The sequence below is a fragment of the Cryptotermes secundus genome, unplaced genomic scaffold (genome assembly GCF_002891405.2).
Source record: "Cryptotermes secundus unplaced genomic scaffold, Csec_1.0 scaffold446, whole genome shotgun sequence".
In the NCBI taxonomy this organism is placed as follows: domain Eukaryota; kingdom Metazoa; phylum Arthropoda; class Insecta; order Blattodea; family Kalotermitidae; genus Cryptotermes; species Cryptotermes secundus.
Genome location: NW_019731271.1, coordinates 1,760,234 through 1,783,568, shown reverse-complemented (window position 1 = coordinate 1,783,568; position 23,335 = coordinate 1,760,234). Strand labels below are relative to the sequence as shown.

The 23,335-nt window shown below is 37.4% G+C and overlaps 1 protein-coding gene across 5 annotated transcripts in view; it reads right to left on the bottom strand.

The window, feature by feature from the left end:
* Nucleotides 1-23,335, bottom strand: part of LOC111866818 (FERM, ARHGEF and pleckstrin domain-containing protein 2) — a 169,863-nt gene that overhangs the window by 5,273 nt on the left and 141,255 nt on the right. For all 5 annotated transcript variants that reach the window (XM_033752420.1, XM_023856107.2, XM_023856109.2 and 2 more), the window contains 7 exons: nucleotides 13,604-13,713; nucleotides 12,532-12,672; nucleotides 6,938-7,092; nucleotides 6,223-6,350; nucleotides 4,607-4,776; nucleotides 2,093-2,200; nucleotides 559-710 (listed from right to left, as the gene is read on the bottom strand). In XM_033752420.1, coding sequence (XP_033608311.1) covers nucleotides 559-710; nucleotides 2,093-2,200; nucleotides 4,607-4,776; nucleotides 6,223-6,350; nucleotides 6,938-7,092; nucleotides 12,532-12,672; nucleotides 13,604-13,713 — 964 coding nt within the window. The remainder of the gene's footprint in view (nucleotides 1-558; nucleotides 711-2,092; nucleotides 2,201-4,606; nucleotides 4,777-6,222; nucleotides 6,351-6,937; nucleotides 7,093-12,531; nucleotides 12,673-13,603; nucleotides 13,714-23,335) is intronic.

Here is a 23,335-nt window from a genome sequence, read left to right as displayed (position 1 = left end):
ATTTGTTTGTTGATCAGAATTCTACACTTGCAATAAATCAGTTACTGAAGCGTAGAACTAATTTACATAGTAGTGACATATACAACAGGATGCAAAACATAAGAATGGAGGGAGATTAGAAGATTGTATCTTGGGCGTAATGAACAAACACTTATGAAGTTTGGTGCTGGAGTTTAACTAGAAGTATTAAGCGAAAAGAACAAATTATGAAGGTTCGGAATATGAACTCTACACATACCAAAATTATTTATTCTATGCCACACTGAACATAAAAGCCACAAAGATTTAAGAAGTTAAAAAGGCATAAGAGTTTGTTGTAATCACATGATGGAATTTTAGAGTAGGTGAGAGAAAGAAAAATGCTTCATCTTATATGGGTTGTGATGAACTCTCCCATTCAAAATGAAACATAAAGCAAGTAACCTCATTATTTGAGTAGACTGTAACAAACAAACAAATAAATCCTACTTTAGAGAGAGAGAGAAAAAAATACTGGAAACCCACGGAAATGAACAAGTTTTGATAAGCAACAACCCAGTACTGCACTATTTAACCTACCGACCAAATGTGTATTCACTTTCTGCCCTGAAGAAATAAACATGATTCTTGAACTGAAGTTTGAAGACATATTCTTTGTGTATTGCATCTTGTTCTGAGGGAGAACTGACTGTATATCCCAACAGAGGCAAGCTGGCTAATGGGAAGTCATCCTGCAAGTTACAAATCAGAAAACCAGCCATTAAGTTACATAGTAAAACATCTATGTAACATAATTTATGATAGCCATAGTTTAGACTTTTGTTATTTGTACAAAGTTTTTGTTCAATGTTATCCATATCAGCCTTATATGTATATGATTTAGCCAATATTCACTTTATTCAGACACCTTCATAGAATAATCCTGAATGATGCAAAAAGTATTGGAGAATAAAATGACCAACACTAGGTAATGCTCTTAACATTAGGCTTATTTTACATAATATTCATATAAAATGGTAAGACTGAATTGTCATATAAAACTGCCATAAAAAGACCAATTTATTTCACACAGATCAAAATAAATGACAATTTAAAAATCTAACTGCAGAAATTTACACTGTTGGACTGTTACAGGAACAGCTTTACATTTCTTTATGTAAAAACATTATCACAAGCAATTGTAAAATACAGGACTTTTATGATGCCCATGCTATAGGCAGAACTGATAATCATGTAAACTAAGTCTAGTAAATCTTACACATCATCGAATTCAGTTCAAATAATTTTATAATGTCATTATCAATAAATCATAAAGGTATTTACACACCAACAAAAATTGTCAAACCATCATTTGTACACAATTCTGATGACTTTTATGTAAATGCACATGTAGACAACCAAGTGGTTCTGGTAATCATACCTCTTCTATGTTTGTGAACCTAGAATGGGTTGTACAAACATGATCTTTGCTCACATGAATTAAATGCAATACTGCCACATGGCACCCTACAGATGGACAGCATCAGGCATGCTGGTCAGCAGCAGAGAGTGTTTTGTACACGACCCTGTTTTGAGCTGTATGTTACAAACAAATCGAGCTGTATGTGTTACACTGTAACAGTATCTTGTGAGTCATAAAGAATGGTAAATCAGCAGCTCCAGTTCAGTAACTTGTAATTATCTTTTTGCATGATTCAGAAATAAAAACTGTAAATAAGCACCAATTTTTATGAAAAATGAGAATATATATTAAAACACTGAGTATTAAATAAAAACTGTCAAGCAACATTACTTTCTGCTGTACCACAATGCTATTATATCCCATCTCAAATATTTGCTATGGACTGTCATCCTTGTTTTCATGAAATTCCAGGCAAGCAAAGGCCTAAGACAATTGATTCTTGGGTTAGTTAACATTTTTTAACTGTATACAATACATAATGTGAAATAGTAGAATGACTGTGGATAATGACTCTGAAAATATCTGGAAGTGGTAGTGGATTATTTTAATGTACCATCCTAGCCTGGGGAGACTGAGGAAGATCAGGAACATCATGTACCTAGAATTTCATGCTGTGTAATTTCTTGCACAACGAAATATTACCCATTTTACCTGGAAAGTTTTGTAGAAGAACAAACAGAAGTTTGTGAAAACAACCCACAACTTCTGCCAGCCATTGCTGTTCTTGAATTTTCGCAACAGATAACCACTTAGTTGGTTCTGAAAACAAAACATGAATAATGCAAACATCACTAGCCCTGACAACCAAAACTCATTTATAGAGAAGCCAGTGGTTCTTCTCAGTTAAGCTGGTTGGAGGGAGAAGCTGACCACAGGTTTAGATAGAATGAAAATTTTACCTCCTACTCTCCACACACCTGCATGGCATCAAATATGGCACAGGCAATTCTTCCTCTCTCACTTTTCATCTTCAGCGTACTTCTTTTTTTAATAAGGCAAGATCATCGTATCATGACATCTGTTAATTCTGAGTAGCCAATATTCAATCATAAACAAGGTGAAACTACAGCAGAACAAGTATGGTTCATCACAAGGACCATTATAGCAACTGGAATCACCAATTCTTAACATTATGCATATGAAAAACTATCGCGTAAAATAATGACTTTTTCCAGCATCTTCATTGTAACGAGCGATTCCCAACTAGTTGCCACAGATCATGCATATGTTTTTTGCACCAACTACACTTGCAGTTTTGCTTCTGTAGTGACATGGTTAGCAGCCCATAAAGGTCCCCCTAACCCATCCTCTGTCCTGACTATGTCCAGAAGAAAGTTGATATTACAGAAACTGTGAGCAGCTTACCCCCTCCAAGTTTTAACCACTAAGGAATATATATCATGTGATGTCCATTGCACTGTTCTGTATCTTCCCCACCTTTTCAAATGCTTCCTCTTCTCATGGGCTTCCTCTGATCTAGGTGGGATAATATCACAGAACACACCTATGCAGTTGCATGTTTAAATTTTATCACATCAAAAGTCTATTGTTTTTCAGTTGGCACTGACAGCACAAAATTTTGAAAGACCATAATTATAAAATGAAAACATGAATGAGCTTAGACTTCAATAAAAAACCTTAAGTAATGAATGAAGTCGGCACCTCATCAAAAAGTGACACAGGAAGCCAGTATGGATTAACTTATTTTGACATACTTTACAACATTTATGAACAAAGAAAATATGGCATATATTAAACCTAAACAAACTAATATTGTACCTTTCTTTGGTGAATACATATTAGTGAAGTCTGTTTAATGATTTAAGATTGAGACTGTGTGATTAACATAATGGGTTGAGATGTGAAGCCAACCATATGAAATTTCTTATGGAGAGAGATCATCAATTAACTTACAAATAAGAAATTCAACATAATTTAGAACATGGACAGTGTAAAACTCTGAGGTTATATCTTACAAATTAAACATACGTGGAACTGGTACTAATAAATATTATGAACAGAATTTGATCAGTAATTAATTAACCATTTATATCTCTTGCTAGATTCACAATATGGAATGAAGCATTTGAAGGAAAGTAGGCATCATAAATTCTTCCTGCAACTTCATACAAGTAACAACCACTCAGGTGTCAGAATGTGCATGTGAGTAAGTAGTATATATGAGGCGTATTCAAAAGTTCCCTGACTAGGCCAAAAAAGATTTTGGCTTGACTTACTCAATTTTGGCTATTGCCTCCTTCAAAATAGTCTCCTTGGGAACATATACAGCAATCCCATTGTGTTTTCCACGCTTCAAAAGCACCGTGGAAGTCATTTTCCTTAAAGCTGTCAAGTACCGCTTACGATTGATTCCCTTGGAGTGTCAGACACTGTTTCAAAATGTTGTCCCTTCAGTTTCATTTTCAGTTTGGGAGACAAAGCGAATTCACACGGGGCTAAGTCCAGCAAGTAGGGTGGATGGTGGGTGATAACCATGTTGTTGTTAGTCACAAACTCTGTGTTGTTCATGGATGTGTGGGTGGGTGCACTGTCATGATGAAGGAGCAATACAGTGCATGTTCAAATTTTATGTTAAGATCTTCTTGTGAACTCCATAACTGATCTTAACGCTGCCTGCGAGCTCATGGAATGTTTGGTGATGGTCTTTTTTGATAAGTTCAATATTTTCTGTCATTTTGCTGGTGCTTGGTTACCCTGAACGTTTGTCATCTTCAACTGACACTCGACTGGCCTTGAAACGTGAATGTCATTAAAAAACCATTGTGCAGCTTCATGAATGTTCTTCAAAAGCCTCACGAAGCATTTCAAGGGTTTCCATAGCAGATTTACCGAGCTTCACACAAAATTTGATGCAGACACATTACTTGATTTTGCCATCCATCACAGACAAAATGAAACATGAAGTCAAAAAAAGCACTTGTATAAAAAATTCATGTCCACAGTGTGGTGTCACATGGCAGACTGATGCAATAGGCCTGCGGAAATGTTACCTTGGCCTCTCCTCTCATCTTCTTTCACCGAGACAGCTAGAACAACAACAGTCTGGGAACTTTCTGATACCACCTTGTACATGTAACTGCCCACCATATGCAACATACTCAACACACCAGAAGAGAGAGAGAAGTAACAATAAAATATACTGACTTCTACAGCGCGCAACTGATCACGCATGCTAATGCTGGTGTTCCGATGCCAACAAACATGTACTGTAGTGTTACTGCGTTGAGTGGCTCCTGCTGCTTTCTCCCGTCCTGTTCCATTGGTGTCACTGGTGCTATCACCACCACAAGTATCCATCACCTCATCTGATGAACCTGTGTGAACATTAAGTTTTACAAATTGAGGATTTTAAGAGATGGACAGTATTCCTGAATACATGATTGTGTACTGATATTTATGTTCTCACATTATGTCCATGCAAACTACTGATTATCAATTTCAGAAATACAGCACTTCAAATTTCCAAACCCAAAGTGCATTTTAGTCTCTTCTTCACCAATCTGATTTGATTTCTTAGGAAAACATATGTTACATAACACTGCAGTGAAGTTCTTTATTCACACATGTGTGGCTGGCATGAAATAGAATAATTTATTATTTATTTTCACTTTCAGTAACAGGTATTTAAAAGCTCATACATTACATACTGCATACAACATCCATAATCTTCCATTTACCATAACAATTTACACTGCGTAAGCCTCTCTGGACACCCAAAGATTTTTTGTTACCAAATTAATTAAAAATTTTATATTATATCATATATTAGAACTATACCAAGATGATAGAGTTAAAAATTAATATTTTTGTAACATAACCTGAAGGTTAAACACCCTGATCCCAAAAGCCACCAATGCATATGCTTTTGGGGAAATTTAATCCACATCAAATACTCCAACCTATAAATATTTCTCTAGAGTCTATTTTACCATTACCATAATGATTCTTTATTAGTCTTCAAGTGTGCACTAATTCAATGGAACAGATTCCTTCTTGAGAAGATGAAGTTCACTCGTGTAGACAGGAATTTTCTAGCTCTTAGGGAACTTGAGGGTTCATTATTATGTTCATGAGTCAGCCAGTGTATTTCTTATCTTACACCAGATGAATCCAACCCACAACCTTAAACCTCATCTCCTGAAGATACATTTTTATACTATCCTCCAGATTACACCTCGGGCTCTGAAGTTGTCTTGTCCATATTTTCCAATCAATATTCGGTACATACTCCTCGAGCAGGCCGTGCCATAGCTCAAGTGGTTAGTCACTGGGCTCCCCACTGCAGCGGCCCAGGTTCGATCCCGGGTCTGGTCAAGTGGGATTTGTGGTGGACAAAGTGGTGCTGGGGCAGGTTTTCTCAGAGTACTTCGGTTTCCCCTGCAAGTCTTCATTCCACCAAATTCTCCATCATCATAATCACCCAGGGCAGGCTACAGTAGATAAATCAGCGGCTGCAGTGCCGAGTGGACCCAGTTGGACTCCACCCCCACTAAGCAAATTTAATTTTTTACTCCTCAAGCATCTCATGCAATGACCATGTCATTCTCACTGATTATTGCCCTTGATTTGGTCACCCTAACAACATTTGGTGATGACCCTCATTACGCAGTTTTCTCCATTCTCTTGTCGCTTCCTTTCTCACATGTCGAACCAACTCTCAACACCCTGTTCCCCAGAGTTTAAAACTAGCATACATCTTATTCCTTATGGTCTAGGTGACACATAACCATCAAAGACACCGAGAAACAAAAGCTACTCACTGCATGACTTGAGACTGAGGTACTGAAGCTTATTATCACCTCTGTCTCTGGCAGCCTGGACTGTAGCTGTGAGGTCTTCCAACCACTTATCTTTTTCCTCTTGGCTACTTGCTGCCACAGTAAGTGCTCTGTCATAATAACCATCAGTTCATTAGTAAACAGAATATGACATCAGATTTATAATATATTGTATAAAGTAATAAAATGAGTTAATGGTTCTGTTATGTAAAACTATGCACAACAGCACAATCACTTGCATAAAGGTTATTAAATTTAAAAAGTATTTATGAGGTCCCATCAAAAAGTTCAAGCAAAATGAAGCAAATGATATGGATATTGAACAAGTTTCAAAGTTGACAATTGTTGCTGATTTAATTCCTCTTATAGGAAGCTGCAACTGTGTCTCAGTTGTAGCATAAATGCCATCTTGTGCAGACTTGTTTAAATTACACATGATGCGAAAGAGACGAGAAGAAGAAGCAGGCTTGTTCATCAAACTCTATGGAAAACTGATGAGTGAATGAAACTGGCATAGCGACAAAATATCATATGTGTATGACTATTAGCTATTTACAAGTAAATCTTCATTTAGTATTCCTACATTAAGTGAATATTTTTTCTGGTCCCAGCTTGATACAAAACTATATGATATCTAGAGTATCCACTGCAATGAATGCACATACATGCGTCTTACAGATACCTGAGCATCAATTACCTGTTCCCACCATAGATAGTGAAGCAATAGTATGCTCCAGTCTTATTGTCTGGTGTCTCCTCCACCATAACACCTCTCAGTGGCAGCTGACCATGAACTTTGAACTGTGGGTTCGGCTGAACAGTGCGGTTAGTATACAGCAAGAGGTCTGAGAACTGTCAATACAACATAAAATACATTCACTGCAAGTGTTATAAACTTAATAAAAGAACTTCCATACTAATATATTTGATTAGTGCCACCTTTTGTTTACAGCAATGCAACAGCTGTTATCAATTAATTTATACAAGTTTACATTAATTATATCATTCCAAAATTATGTGATACATGCTTAGTAGTTAGTTCTCTATTATTCTTTGTTAACAAAGATGTATTTTGTGTGTCTTCACTCCACATACAGTCATTCATTCATTATATTTTCAATCTGGGGAAAATTCATCAAACAGTAATAAAGCATAGGTGTAACAAGTTTGTTTGAGAACTGGCAACTTGCTCACATTGTAAATATAGAAAAAAAGGAAGAGAAAAAAAAAAGAGAGAAAAATACAGATTAAGATTTTTACAAAATAAACTATAGACATTTGCACATGCTTTGCAAAACCATTGTTAATAGTAGATTAACACTGCAGGAATTAGTTTCATTAAGAAGCTCCACTCACAAATCAAAATTTTATGAAATGATACATTAACATTTTAAGTTCACTTTACACAATTATGGACTGATTCCCAACTTATCCACCGTGGAACAATTTGTAAATTTGAAAAATTTACATTTAATTTAATAATGTTAGCCAATTCTAAACTGTAAGTAAAATTTCAAAGACTTCTGGCTCTGTGTTTGTGTGTGTATGGGAGGGGGAGTGTGCAAATTATTTTTTTGTAAATAATTACTATCGCGAAATCCTCTTTTAACTGTGTTTACCAGCACAAATTTGTGCTAAGAAAACAGTGACATAAAAGACAGGATATGCATGATATGAAAATAAAAGTAAAGCTATCCCTGTACCAGGCCATGAAGGCCCATAGGGTTGTGAAACGTTGAGGGTCCCACACTATCTAGATGATCGGCTCAAAGATGGCGGTAAGGTTGTCAGCCTTATGCACCGGCCGCGCTTTTCTCCCCAGGAAAATTATTTAATTAATGATATATGTCATCACATTTTGTATTAGGTGCTGAATATTTCCAGACATCTTTATTTGCTTTCCCATATTGTTAAATCAATTATGCATTTTCATGTTCTATTTGCAGCATGACCTTTTTGTATTTTCTCTCCCATTTTCTTCTGGGACACTCTGTGTCTAATTCAATACTAGACTTATCATTTTTAAGAGGGAGATGGTTAAAATAAGTATTTATATTCCTTTTTTATGCCTTGTTTAAGATTAAGATGGTGTTTCTAATGAATATATTGTAGCACATAGATCCACTGCTAGGCAACGACTGTGAAATAAACAGCTATACTTGTACAACAGCAACTGCTAGGTATTGGTTCTGTAAACAACAGCTGTTGCTAGGGGAATGGCAGCAACACATTCATAATATGCAACAATGGAGTAATTGGGAAGTAGTGTTTTCTATGCAGTCTGTGTGATAGCTACATGATGCAACAACAGAACTATTGGGAGGTGTTTTCTGTGTAGTCCATGCTGAAGCTATATAACAAGGAGCAGCCAAGCAGTCGTAGGAGAGGCGTGGTCGGTGTCTGTGACGTTGATGTGGGCGTGTTCTGATGTATTATGAGGTCGAACATGTTACGTTGGCTATTAATTTCTTCTGTGTGTTCTTGTTCTTCTATCAATTTATTTACATTCGTGATGCCTCTTTCTTTGGCTTTTTCAGTCATTTCCATGATTACTGTCATCGGCCCGTATTGATGGTGTTTATATAGTATGTGTTGGGCAATTGCTGATTCGTCCTTGTTTAGTCTTATGTTTCTTATGTGTTCTTTGTATCTTGTTGGATTTCTACCAGTTTGGCCGATGTATACTTTTTGGCAACTTTGGCATGTTATTTCCTATATCCCACTTTGTTCATAGGGGTTTATTTCTCGTTTTTCATTTATTAGTTTACCTATTGTGTTGGCTGTTTTGAAGGCTATCTTTATGTTAGTGTTTTTGAATAGTTTTGTGATTTTTCATATGTAATTTCCTGTATAAGTAGAAATGACCCATTTTGTTCTTTTTCGTCTTTATTATCCAGGTTACCCATCTTTCGCTTAAGTTTGTTATATAGACGTGTGATGTCTTCCTTTCTATAGCCATTATTTAGTGTTATATTAATAATAGTATTTAATTCTTTGTTTTTAGCATTTTCCTCAAGGGCTGTGTATCCAATTTTTATATGCTGGCAATTTTTGTTCTTTAGAGTGGCATGATTTATTATTTATTGTTATGTCTGTCGTTATGGGTTTTCTGTATATTTCCATTTCTATTTATCCATGTCTATTTAATATATTTAAGACCAGGTAAGCTAAATTTTTTAAACACTTTAAAAGTTTTAATACCAGGAAGGCTGCTGTGATTGTGAAAAGTTGAATATTGTGTACATTGTGTATTCCAGGCATTATGTGTGCATGTACTTTAGCAATCAGAACACCTATTCTGATGGTGGTTTCCGAATAAGTATTGCTGTTCCTTCTGAAGATGATCCGTAAGTGTGTGTGTGTCTCTCTCTCTCTCTCTCTCAAGTCTCAATTCTGAGACAGTAAAATATGGTCGTGAGTCCCAAGGGACTCAGACTTGAGAAAGACTGCGCTGGCAAGAGCCAGCAGCATATACAAAAGACAGACCCGTCCTCTCGTCAGAGAAGGCACCCCACAGAAACAAGACCGTAACTGTCAAATGATGGTAATTAATATCTGGTCATGAAAGACTTACTGACTGACTGACCGTCAGTCACAATGTAACTCTGACTCTGACAGTCATAGGAGGTGATGAAAACGGAAGTCTCAAATCTGAGACAGTAAAATAAAGTCGCGAGTCCCAAGGGACTTGGACCCGTGAAAGACCACACTGGCAAGAGCCAGTAGCATATGCAAAAGATAGATTCATCCTCTCATCAGAGAGGGCGCCCCACAAAAACAAGACCGTAACTGTCAAACAGTAATAATTAATATCTGGTCATGAGCCCCAGATGGTGCTCAACACCAAGATTTTCTGACTGATTGACCATCAGTTGCAATGTGACTTTGACTTTGATTATGAGAAAGTCTTGAGATGGCAGTGATAAGAGTAGGAGGTTGGTGTGAGATAGCCACCAGCCTGGAAGTTAGTCAGTTGAAGCAATGAGTCAGTTCTCAGACACTCGCCAACTAGTAAGGAAGTGAACACAGAAGTCGAGGAAGTTGTTAGCAGGCAACAACCGGTGAAGATTCAGCAGACTGTGCTGTGGTGAATTTCAGAGTGTGTGAATTACCAAAAGCGCCTACAGTTACGTGTACTTATGAGTTGTGTGTATAAGTGTTCAATAAATCCAATTACCAATCCAAACCCCATCTATAGTCACTCATACACTTGACAATATATTTGATGAATCTCAAATTTATTATTGTAGTCCTTATGGCCAAGTAAGCCCAAATCAAACATTTTTATTACCTTTATTTCTCTCTCATGTTTTAGGCATAAAATTATTTATAAACATATTTCTGAGGCTCAACAATTTTCTTAGGCTTGACTAACACATGCTTTTTTGATTTGGATGGACTTTACATCCTGGTACCCATACAAACTAGCATGTGTGAACAGCACTTATGCTAACAAGTTCACCTAATGAGCCAAATCAAATATTGCTCACTTTTTGTGTGAGTGTGAGACTAATGAAACTGAGTGACAGAGAACAAGCATGTGTAAACAAAACGATAAGTTCAGTCATGCTAGTTCAGTCATTCTTATTAGACCATACTGTGCATGTGAATATATCTGTTTAGAACATAATATATTCTCCCATTACAAGTCAGTGCAGTGAACAAAAAAAAAGGTCTGTCAAATTCTACTATCAGGAGAAATACCTGTGGTATTTTAAATGCAGTTCTTATGAAAACAAAGAGGCAAGGGATACCTGATATGATAAATTAGTTGGAGGCATGCAAGATGCTCAGTTTACCATCCATGACTGTAACACCAAAATTAAGCACAATGTGACAATGTCTGAAGAAATACACCGTTTCATAGGTACTTCTCAACTAAGAATTATACAGTTCTATCTGGTATGACACAAAGCTGTTTTCAGTTGCCAGATTTCTGCAGGAAAGACATCCATAACATATCAGAACACAGAATACAGCCACTAATCTTCGGAAACAGTTCATGAAACCTTTCAGGGCATAATTTCATATGACTTTGATAGTCCTTCTCATCTTCACTGTGCAGCTCTTTCAGTAGCATGCCTAAGGCTCCCAAAGCATTCCATCTGGTAACTCAGCTCCTTACCCAATACTTTTTCTTCTTCTTCTTGGACCTTTTCTTTTCAACAATATCAATAAGTTTGTCTTGTAGCACCTCAGATAGAACTTTGACAGCACAGTTGACTACCGCATGTGTGGTATCTCAGACATGTTGCCACTGTGAGTGAATGTAAACCAATGAACTAGCGGTACTCATACACTTCTATTGTGAAGGGGCATAAATTATTTTTTATAATTAATTAAATATACACCATACCAAAAAATATTTCACACTGAGTTATAGGTCTTAATGAGATCTGTACTTTATATTACATAATATTGTATTTGAGCATCATGTTGCAATGATGTATCACTTCATACATTTACTTCTGTCTTTAAAGCAAATTTACAATTATTCTTAGCTTAAAGTAATATTAAAATTAAAATTAAATTGCTACATGTTTTGGCCATATTTAGCCATCCTCAGGCAACTGTTCACTTGTTGAAATTGCTATATTGCATTAGTTCATAAGTCAAAATATTCCAATGTTGTTATATTTGCATTATTCATCCATTAAAATACATTTGCTTGAGAACATCACTCTTTATCTTCTTGCAGCACCTCTGTTTTTTATGTTGTTCTGTTTAGTCCTGTGAATATCGGTGTGATGTTATTACTATTGTTATTTTTATGTGCCCCATTAGTATGCATGTTCCCATGCAGTTACTCTAGTCAAGTGTATGTCACTTTATTATATTACATACTAATTCTACATAAGATATAGTTCTGACAAATATGACTCTTATCATTCATCCAGGAACAGAAGATTTTAACTTGGAAGTAAGAATGTTCGTACGGAAAAAAAGGCAATGCTTAGCTAGTTGACTACGCTATTACAGTGCTGTAATACAGGGCCAATGAGTGCTAATGAAATTTCATTTGAACTTTATGTATGGTGGTCACTGCAGTGAACTGATGCAAGCCAAAATAATACATTCCCCAGACTTTTCACACCATACCACCTATACCATATATGTGCAAATAAAATAAGCTAATGTATTCAGATTAGGCATTTTGTTCAAAGAATTTGTAAAAATAGAAGTTTAATCACTTGAGCTGCAGTACACACCAAGATCTTAGCATGAAGCAGAACTGACAACTGCACAGTGTAGACAGAATGATGATATATATAATTACACAACCTGACTTACCAGGAAGAACATGCGTTGCTGATAACCTTTGCGGGAATGCTTTAGAAGACATCCTTGTCGCACAAAGTTTCTGTCAGGTTGCACCAGATTGTCAAAGCCATTTAGATCACGCTGCAACTCACATAGTGCTACGAAGTTCTCCTGTCATACAAAGATTATCCATCATCTTGCTGCACAATAATTATATTTTAATTATTAAAAAAAAACTCTGTGGTCTGTAGCCTGCAAGCGAATTATACCGACCGAGCAACTGCCGCTTGTCGGCAAAGTTAGTGCCAACTTTAGCGGATAGAGGGTGTTGCGTGATCAGTGCAATGAATCCCCATGGCCATTAATTTCAGTTTTCTATAGCAGATCCGCTATTTCCTTGAAACAGCTCCTCAATTATCCTCATGAGGCTGAGTGGACCCCGTTCCAGACCCATTACTTCTCAGAAAATCTGGTAGCACCGGGATTCGAGGCCAGACATCTGGATCTGTAGCCAGGAACTCTGACCACTTGATCACAGAGGTGATTAAGAACACAAAATTTAATGAACACCAAATACCCAGCCTCAATAATTCTAATTTTTTTTTTTAATTCCATCATCTTCCTCCTATTCATTCTTTTGTTGTCTTGAGTTCTTACCTTACAAACATTACCATCTCTGAAGAGTATTATCATCTGAGATGATTCCACAGAGCCTGGTAAAAGTTAACAATGCTCTGAACAAATCAACTTTCTCAAACTTTAGGGTTGAAGGGTAAGCCAAGCTAGCAAGCACAAAGGCAAGTAGCCACAACTTACTGCCTGCTTGGCTTATTCTTCAACCCTGAAGATGGGAGAAATACATTCCACTGAATGTACCAGACTACACAGTGTCACATCCTATAAGACAGTCCTCTTCACAGTTACCACCATACGAATCTTAAATCTGACACTACTATTTCCATTGCACAAAGCTTAACTCTTTCAATAATTTAGTAATTAGTGTTCTGTCATTCCCTTCTGCATACTTATTTTTGGAGAAGAGCTTAAAAATGAATGATCATCTATTTGTGAGATGACTAGTATTTTGGCTATGTATACTCACTGAGCGCTGCAAAATACTGGGGACATTACGAGAGGTCTCCATCAACATGCTTCTTGCAGACAGACAATCTTCATAATCCTGATGATCTTTTCCGTAATGCTTCAGAAGTCCTGCAAACAAAATAGTGACATGATTACAAAGCTACATGTAAATGTATGCAACAGTGATGGGAAATGAACAGATTATGCATTCAGGGTGAACATTCACAAGGTGAAATGAAGCTAGTAATTTTCAGACATTCTTTAACAGAAATAAAGCAATGTCATGCCTCATGGGACGAGTGTGTCAGCCCATCTGATTTTTCAATTTCCGATGACTTGACTTGCTGGAATATGCCAGCAGGCAACATCTTTATTAAATGTTCATATAAAATACAAATTTAATCTGTATCAGCTATGACTAAACATACAGTGGAACCTCGCTTAACAAGCACCTCTCATAACAAGTCATTTGCATAACGAGCAAAACAAACTGTAAAACATGACTCGCTTAATGAGTGACATTTCGCATAACAAGTGACGAGAGGGGAAGTCCCAGATTGTGCGCTTGCTACATCAGTCTGTGTTTAGCACTCGTTCCGCTAGCATCTTAGTGTCTTGTGTTCAGACATATTATTTGTGATTGTTTTTTGTGCAAAGTTTAATAACCCTTGCAAAAATGTCACAGAAGAAAAAGCTGCAAAAAGACAACCATAAGAGAATAAAAATAACCGTAGAAATGAAACGTAAAATCATTGAAAAGCGAGAACGAGGTGTGAGCATGGCTGATCTAGCATGCACATACAATTGGTCTACATCAATGATTTGCATGATTTGGAGTTGCATTGTGTTTCACAGCAAGAAGTTGTGGAGGAGAGTTTGTCAGAGGAGGAGGAGGAGGTAACAGCAAACCAACAATCTTCTGGCGCAATAAGAGAAATGCTGAAAGCATGGGAAACTGTTGCATCGTACACTGAGAAGCATCACCCTAATAAGGCAGTGGCTATGCAAGCTACAAATTTATTTCATGATAATGCTGTGTCACATTTTCACCAAATTTTGAAGTGTCGGCAAAAACAAATGTCTCTAGACTGCTTTCTAGTAAACAAGAATTAGATATGTATCATAAATAATAAACTAATTATTTCGATTGTTTTTTGTTCTTTTTGCAAATCGAATTCACATTCCAGGTTGGTTCATTCTGTATAGAAGAAAAGATGAAGATGATTCACGCTCCTTAACAACGTATATATAATTTTCTTTGAATAAACGTTATACATAAAATTGTTTGAGTATTTTTTTTGGCATGGAATGCATTATCATATTTTACATTAATTTATACGGGAAATCGCTTAACAAGTGTTTCGCATTACGAGTAAGATTCTGGAGCGAATTATGCTCGTTAAGCAAGGTTTCACTGTATTTATATGTTCACATTGTTAAATATTTAGCAAACAAAAAGGGCAAAGGATGGATCTCTTCAATACAAAAAGTTATTAACAATGTAATTTGATATACTCTGACTACAGACAGGATTTGGGTTGGTAATCAGATTTAATGGACTCTTACAGATCTATGATTACAAGTAAGTATGACCGTTTCATTACTTCACACACTTTACAGTTCACTAGAGCACACACTGAAAGTCTTCTCAGCCTGCTGTGTCTTCACCAGTCTTCTGGTAATGGCTTTCAATGGCAGATGTTTATCCTTCCCTGGGTTCCAAACTGTCCCTGGCCTCAGCTACAGTAACTCTTGACTAAGTAAGTAACTAACTGTTGGTTGGTTGATCATTCAGACCATTAAATTGCTGTTGGCCATCGCCAGCACAATCATTCCTGGCTCCAGTCTCCTCAAGATCCATGATAAAAATTGTAATTCTCTCCTAGACATGTACAATGGGGTACCCAAAAGAAACCAAACTAATTTTTTTGTGGGCAGAGCTTTTGTAGTACTGCGTTTTGCCGCTATGAGCAAATAGAGCTAACATTCCTGAATTGACAAGCCGACTACCGTTGCTTCAGAAGGTAAGGACTAGTTTCGGCAGAATTTATAGTGACAACTGTTTTGTGTGATCGTCATTTTTGCAATGGCTGATTTTCGTGAACAGCATGCGGGAAAAGTGGAACAGAAACTCTTGAAATGTTAAAAACGGCATACAAGGACGATGCTATGGGGAAAACTCAAGTGTTTGAGTGGTTTTCCTGTTTCAAAAATGGTGAAATGTCAATTGATGACAAACCTCGTTCTGGTCGTCCTTCCATGGCCCGAACACATGAAAATGTTGAAAAAATTCTTGAAATCATCAAGGAAGATCGACGACGGACCATTGAAGAAATTGTGGAGCTGTTGGGAGTGACTTGGAGCTCAGCGGCCAGATTTGTGGCAGTCGAGTGACTGGTTTTTCCATCATGACAATGCCCCTGCTCACACAGCCCTGTCTGTACGACAATTCTTGACCAAAAATGGTATGACCCCTGTTCCTCACCCTCCATACTCACCCGACCTTGTCCCGTGTGACTTTTTTTTTGTTTACTCGAATGAAAAGAGACATGAAAGAAAAAAACGACTGAGGCGCTGTCAAGCATCTCAAAAGATGAATTTGGACAATGTTTTGAAAAATGGAATAAAAGACTGGACAAGTGTATTAGTGTAAGTGGAGAGTACTTTGAAGGGGATTGAAGATTTGTGCTTAAATTTTGAATAAATAAGTTTAAAAAAAAATAAGTTCGGTTTCTTTTGGGTACCCCCTCGTAGGTGCTTCAAAATGGGGTCTTCTCTTCAATAAAGGAGGGGTAGGTCTAGATTTTTCCCTACTTATAACATCTATGCACAGACCGTGTAGAAAACATGGCTTCTTCCCATTACTGTTGTATCCACCTGTTGCCACGGAAACATGCTGGTTTGTGAAGTCATTAGTCAGTAACAGTTGTCTCTGCTGGCTTCACACTTCTTGCCTTGAGAAAGTATGCCATACTGCTCCCTCCTTGAGGTTATTCATTCCAAGTAGCCTACCGGAAGCTTAACTTTTTAACTGCAGTGGAAAGAACATAAAACACTGGACTTTCTGAAAGCGTAAAACATCTGATCTTATCAGCAAAAATAATTTTGGTTTGCTTTACAAATCTTGTAATTGTTACATTATATGTATTTCTCCACCTGATACAACAATTTTTTAAATTTAAAGTTCCATGCTGTAGCATTTCTTTCAAACAAAATACCGTAGCCGGGCTGGGCCGGGAGATTGAAGAAAACATGTAGGATTTCCAAATACTTATTGCTGTCCATTATTCCAGATAGTAATGAAAATCTGTGGTATTAATTTGCAATGAGTTATATACTCATGTGCACAGTTAACATACTGGAAAATGTTTTCAAGATCTGTATTCATGCAACAACAGTGCTGCCTATCTAAATAATACATAGAACAATAATGTTCATGAACGATATGAAGGAGGCAGTTATTTTTTTAGCAGGATAAAAGAAGGCATTCTTTGTAACAGACTGTACTAGTGTTATAATTTCTGGTAAAAATTTAGATTTCTGCATGTTATCAAGCAAGGTTCTTTTGCAAATGAGTAAATGGTTTTCTGCAAACAAGCTATCCCTGTACCTAGAAACAACAAATGTAATAAAATTTATAACACAAAACTTACCACAATATCCATTAAACATAGGATATAATGACAAATACACTCAACTCTCGATTACCTGGGGGGCGGATAAACTGGTTTCCGGCTTAACCAGGGCTTTTTTGAGGCTTATATGTTGTTTAATATTCATTCACTTTTGTTTCACATTGTGAGTTGTAACACTATTTTCGCACTAGTGTGAACCGAGCTCTGCATTTTTTGGTCCCGTTATGCTAACACAATGTTCTAGGGTAGGGGTGAAAGAATACAAGGATTTGTGGAAAGTTTCAAGGGCAAATACACCACCCCAGTTAGTCTCTTTGTATCGATCTTCAAGTGCGTTAGTAAAATGTCAGGGTGTAAAAGGAAGTGTGTTGTGTTAAGTATTCAACAGAAACTTGAAATTATCAATCAGGTGGGAAAAAGAGGTGTAGTTAAAGAATTAGCAATGCAATATGGTACTGGAGAACAAACTGTTCGTGATTTGAAAAAACAAAAGAATCATTAATTTCCTTTGTTTCATCTTCTAATTCAAGCGGAATGAAGAAGAGAAAAACCATGAAAAAATCAACATATGATGATCTCGACAAAGCAATGCTGATCTGGTTTAATCAATTAAGGGCACAGGGAACAACAAAAACAGGAGCAGTTTGTGCTAAAGAAGCAAGCACTTGAACTACAAGGAAGTTTTGACGCTTCTTCCAGTTGGCTAACACGTTTCAAGCAGTGTCATGGAATACGAGAAATTAGTATTCAAGGTGAGAAATTGTCAGGGGACTTGTCATCATCAGTTCAATTTTGCACCAATTTTGCTAGTTTCATGAAAAGTGAAAATCTGCTGCCAGAATAAATCTATAATGTTGATGAAACGGGTCTTTATTGGAAATGCTTGCCAACCAGAACTTTGGCATTTCAAAATGAAAGACAGGCTCCAGGTCACAAATCCAGTAAGGAGAGATTGACAGCCTTGTGCTTTTCTAATGCATCAGGAACACACAAACTAACACCAGTAGTTATCAGCAAAGTGAAAAGACCAAACTCTTTTAAAGGAACAGTAGCTTCAAGTCTGCCTATCCATTATTTTAATCAGAAAGGAGCTTGGATAAATAGAGCAATGTTTAAAGAATGGTTTGATTTTAAATTTGTGCCTCATGTTCGTGACCATTTAAAATCCCAAGGCCTACCTGAGAAAGCTGTGCTCCTCATTGACAATGCAACCTCACATCCTAACGAAAGTCTCCTGAGGTCAGATGATGGAAATATTTTTGTGAAATATTTTCCTCCTAATGTTACCACACTTATCCAACCAATGGATCAAGGAGTTATCTCAAGTATGAAGAGAATCTACAGATCAAATTTGCTACAAAAGTACACTGATGAAGGCAGTGATCTGACGTGTTTCTGGAAGTCTTTTTCAATGTTAGATGCCATATACAAGATTTCAATGGTGTGAGATACAGTAAAGCCACCTGTATTGAAAAATTCATGGAAGAAACTGATGCCTTTCATCACCAATGAAGATGACGAAATCCATGGATTCACTGGATTCAGTGAAAATGAGATAGCCATACAATTGATAAAATTGACTGACCAAGTTCATGGTGGTGAAGAAGTCAATGAGGAAAATATAAGAGAGTGGTTTGACTGTAACTCGTGTGAGCCGGGCTTCGAAATGTTAAGCAGTGACGAAACCGTAAGTTCAGTGGGGGTGCAGCCACAAGAGCGGGAAGAAAGTGAGAATGAGGAAGAGGTGGACAGTGCTACTAGTAAGAAAATAGCACATGGTGCTGCTCTTAATCATTTGGAATCCTTACTAGACTATCTTGAGAGTGAAGAGAACAGTTTATTAAGTGACAAGCTAATATTACGTAGGCTTCACACGGATATCCGTAAAAAGGAAAATGCCGTGAAAAAGCAAACGACAATATTAATTTTTTTTAAGTGTTAAGTGTGAATATTCGTAAAAAGTGTTGGATGTTGCTGAACACTGTGACTGAAATAACTAATTCATACTTCAGTGTAATGTAAAAAAAGGTATTAAATAGGCCATGAGATGACATAAAAATGAGGTTGAATAAATTTAAATACAGGTAGGCCTATAGTATTATGAAGGTACAGTATTACAGTACTACTTTTAATAACATTTGTCTTAACCGGGTTTTCGATTAATCGTGATTTCCATGCCCACCATTATCCCAGATAATCGAGAGTTGAGTGTATATAGAAGAGGGGGTAAACACAAAATTCCTTGGTGTGCAAATTGATAATCATTTAAAATCGATCAGTTGATTCCAAAGTTAAGTAGAGCATATTATGCAGTTAGATTCATGTTACATATTAGTAACATTGACACTCTAAAATCAATCTATTTTGCTTATTTTCACTCTTTAATGAACTATGGAATAATTTTCTGGGGTAATTCATCTGACAGTAAAAAAGTATTTACATTGCAAAAGAAAACTGTTAGAATCCTGATGGGTGTCAAATCCTGTAATTCCTGTAGAGATCTATTTAAGAGACTACAGATCTTAACTTTGCCTTGTGAATATGTATGTATATTCATTAATAAACTTCATTACAAATAACGAAGAACATTTTCAGATGAATGCAGATGTATACAGTGTTAACACAAGACACAAACACTGTCTTCATAAACCAATTGCTAACCTCTCATGCTTTCAGAAAAGTGCATTTTATGCTGCAATCAACATTTGTAATAACCTGCCATCTGATCTCAAAGGTCTTATGAATGAAAAGGAATGATTTAAAATAGCACTGAAATAATACTTAAATACACATTTATTCTACTCTGTTGATGAATACCTACTGTCTAGAAAATAACTTATGTATCTTTAAATAGCCTTGTGTGTAGTCACTGTGTATTCTTGGTTTCTCTTGTGTGAGAACTCCACTGGGTCTGTACATACGTTCTGTATTTATATGGCATATTCCACATCCTACAGTCATTTTGATTAACTTTGGATCTATGGAATGCAATGCAATGTCATGTAATACGTTATACATACTGGAGCATTACCAGACATAGGTAAATGGAGTGGATAATCATCATACCCTCTGACCTCCTATGGTTGGCAACAGCAAGGCCATAACACATCATTCTAGTTATATTATTTTTTATGATGGTAATACCAAATATCAAAGCAAAGTTACATGTACTAAATGTCACAGCAACAACTACAGAAGAAACATAGCTCCTGTTTGTTAATCTAATCCAAGTTTTGAAATGCAGTATAAATGCATCCCACCATATATCCAGGCAGGACATGGAACACAGCTCTCAAAACTGATACTGTCCCACTTAAATTGGGTTGTCTGGGATCCCTAGTGTAAGAGTGAGGACTGAACACAAATGACTTAACATGTGTCAGCTTCCCAAGACAGGCTTTGCTCCATATAGTTGGTTAATAGCAGAGAGAACAAAAAAGAATGATGGTGGGGTAGTTCAAATAGAAAACCAACACAAATAGGCACAGAAATTAAACAAATACAATTCCTGTCATTTTCATGCATCATATTACAATATGTGGAACTAAGTAATATATATAAAACAGTATTATAATCTGAAGCTTCAACAGTACTAATAGAAGAACTGGATCCTAGTCTACCATACACCACACCTTTGTGGCTGAGCACTCCTGCTTCATATTTGAGATGATTCTTGGTCTTGAGGTTCACCGCAACTTTACTTGGTCTCCTGAGGCATATGCTGAGATAATACCTTAACCTTTAATGGCCAAATGTCGCGTATACATGTTGCAAGCAGTAAGCGGAGTTGGCCGAATGGCGTGTGTACACGCTGCAGGACACATGCTCTCTTTGGGAGTGCTGACAGTTTGACCTTGGGTTGGAAACCTAAACAAACCTACGTGAGGTAATGTCAGTGGTTCATTCCTTAGTTCTGAACAAAGAAATTGTTTATCTTGGTCCTGGTTTCGATACTATTTACGTTTAGATATGACTGTTTATGACCTCGTCAGTCAAAAATAACCCAGCTTTGTTTCGAGAACTGATGAGGAAATATTTATTGGTGCTTGCAAATGAGTGCTTCCAGAGCCTTCAAGGGAGTGTGACGCATTCAAGGATTGGTTTTCAGAGGCGAATTATCAGTCAGGAAGTCAGTGTCGGATTGTCTATTTCTTTGTCATTTAGAAAGTCAGTGTCAGACTGTCATATACAGTGCGTACAATCAAGTGCGCGCCGCGGCTGCAATTTGCCGTGAGTCATACCACCGCAGAATGGATGCAACTCCTCCCCGCGACTGCAGTGCCGTTCCCTGATAGCGTGAGTGTAGTGGTGTCGCTGAGTCTCCGTCCATCAGTTGCTCTACATGCACACATTTATAAGAATACAGTAAAAAGATAACTTACCGTGGTTTATAACAGGTGCTGAAAGTGACCTCCTTCTGCTTGCAAACATGCCGCGCATCTCACAAATAAATTACGCGACACTCTCTGCAGTTCGTCGATGGTAATTGAATGAATTACGCGTGTAATTTCATTTTGAAGACTTTCAATGCTGCGGGGATTATTTTTGTAGACTTTTTGCTTCAGGTTGCCCCAAAGATAATAATCAGAAATACTGAGATCTGGGGATCTGGGAGGCCACAGTCCTCTACTGACAATTCTGTCTTCAAACACTTCCTGTATTGCGACCATGGATGCATTAGCCGTATGTGCTGTAGCGTTGTCCTGCTGAAAATACCCGTATTGTCTTTCTTCGGCATTCAACTGATCGAAGAAGGGATTCAGTATGTCATTAATGTACCGATCAGAGTTCACGGTATCGTGGAAAAATATGGGGCCAATGATTCGCCGCGGGCTTACAGCACACCACACACCCACCTTTTCACTATGTAATGGCACTTGCTGTATAGCGTGAGGATTTTCATTGCTCCATATTCTTACGTTTTGTGCATTGACGTGGCCACCAACGTGGAACCACGCTTCATCAGTCATGAATAGAAGCTGAGGATCCACTATTCCATCGTGTACATTTTGCAGCAGCCAGTTGCAAAAACGAATTCTTGCTGCATGATCTGGTTCTTTCAGCTCATGCACAACTGTTACTTTATACGGGCGAAATTTGATTAACTTTGTGGCTGTGCGAGCAGATCCTAGCGAAACACCAGTTTCCTGTGCTAAGCGTCTTAACGATTTTCGAGGACTGATCTGTAATCTTGCCTGAATATCCTTAACCTTTTCTTCAGTCAGCACAGTTCTCTTCGATTGCTTCTTCTTGTCACTCACTGAACCTGTGGCCCGCCCCTTTTTCAGAAGCCTGTTTACACACGACTTTGTGGGAACTGGCGAGTCAGGATATTTCTGACGAAACCTACGTGCGAATTTTCTGTAAATGTTTTTCCTTGCAATAGTTTCGACAATAAACACACGCTGTTTAATAGTGAACTTCATTTCCACCGTCTGTCGACAGCTGTAAACATTCCACTCCACTTCCACAGCAAGACAAAGACTGACTGTTTAATGCAACCTCGGGTTCCGATTATGCAACCATCGGCGTAGGAGCACTGCAGTCGCGGGGAGGAGTTGCATCCGTTCTGTGGTGGTATGACTCACGGCAAATTGCAGCCGCGGCGCGCGCTTGATTGTATGCACTGTATTTCGTTATATATAATTTTTATTTTGCGTCTTAGAAGAGGTATAAATCCACTGAGTCAGTATTACTTTGTGAATAAAAGTCATCTTCGCCACTGCGACTTTCAGTATGTGTCGGACTGGCACTCTTTTCGACTAGTATTATAATTATTTCGCATCACTATTTTTCAAATATTACCAACAGGTGAGATTGTCAATTTGTCAATCAAAATAATTTATTCGATTTTGCTAGAAACTCCCCTCCCCCAAGATGATTCTTCAATCTCACAAGCCGAATATCATGGTCAGGGGTGTTTCTTGGGGGAGGCCAAGGTTACCTGGGGACCAACTGAGTCGACTGGAGGTGAAAAATTCACAACATTGGTCAGCAAAGGGAAACAAAGATGTATTTGTTCTCAGAATAAGAGGCGCAGATGCATGCTCTAATACTGCCGGCTGCTTCGAGACGTGGGTTGCGTTGTGCGTGTTCTGGCTACTTCAAGACGTGGC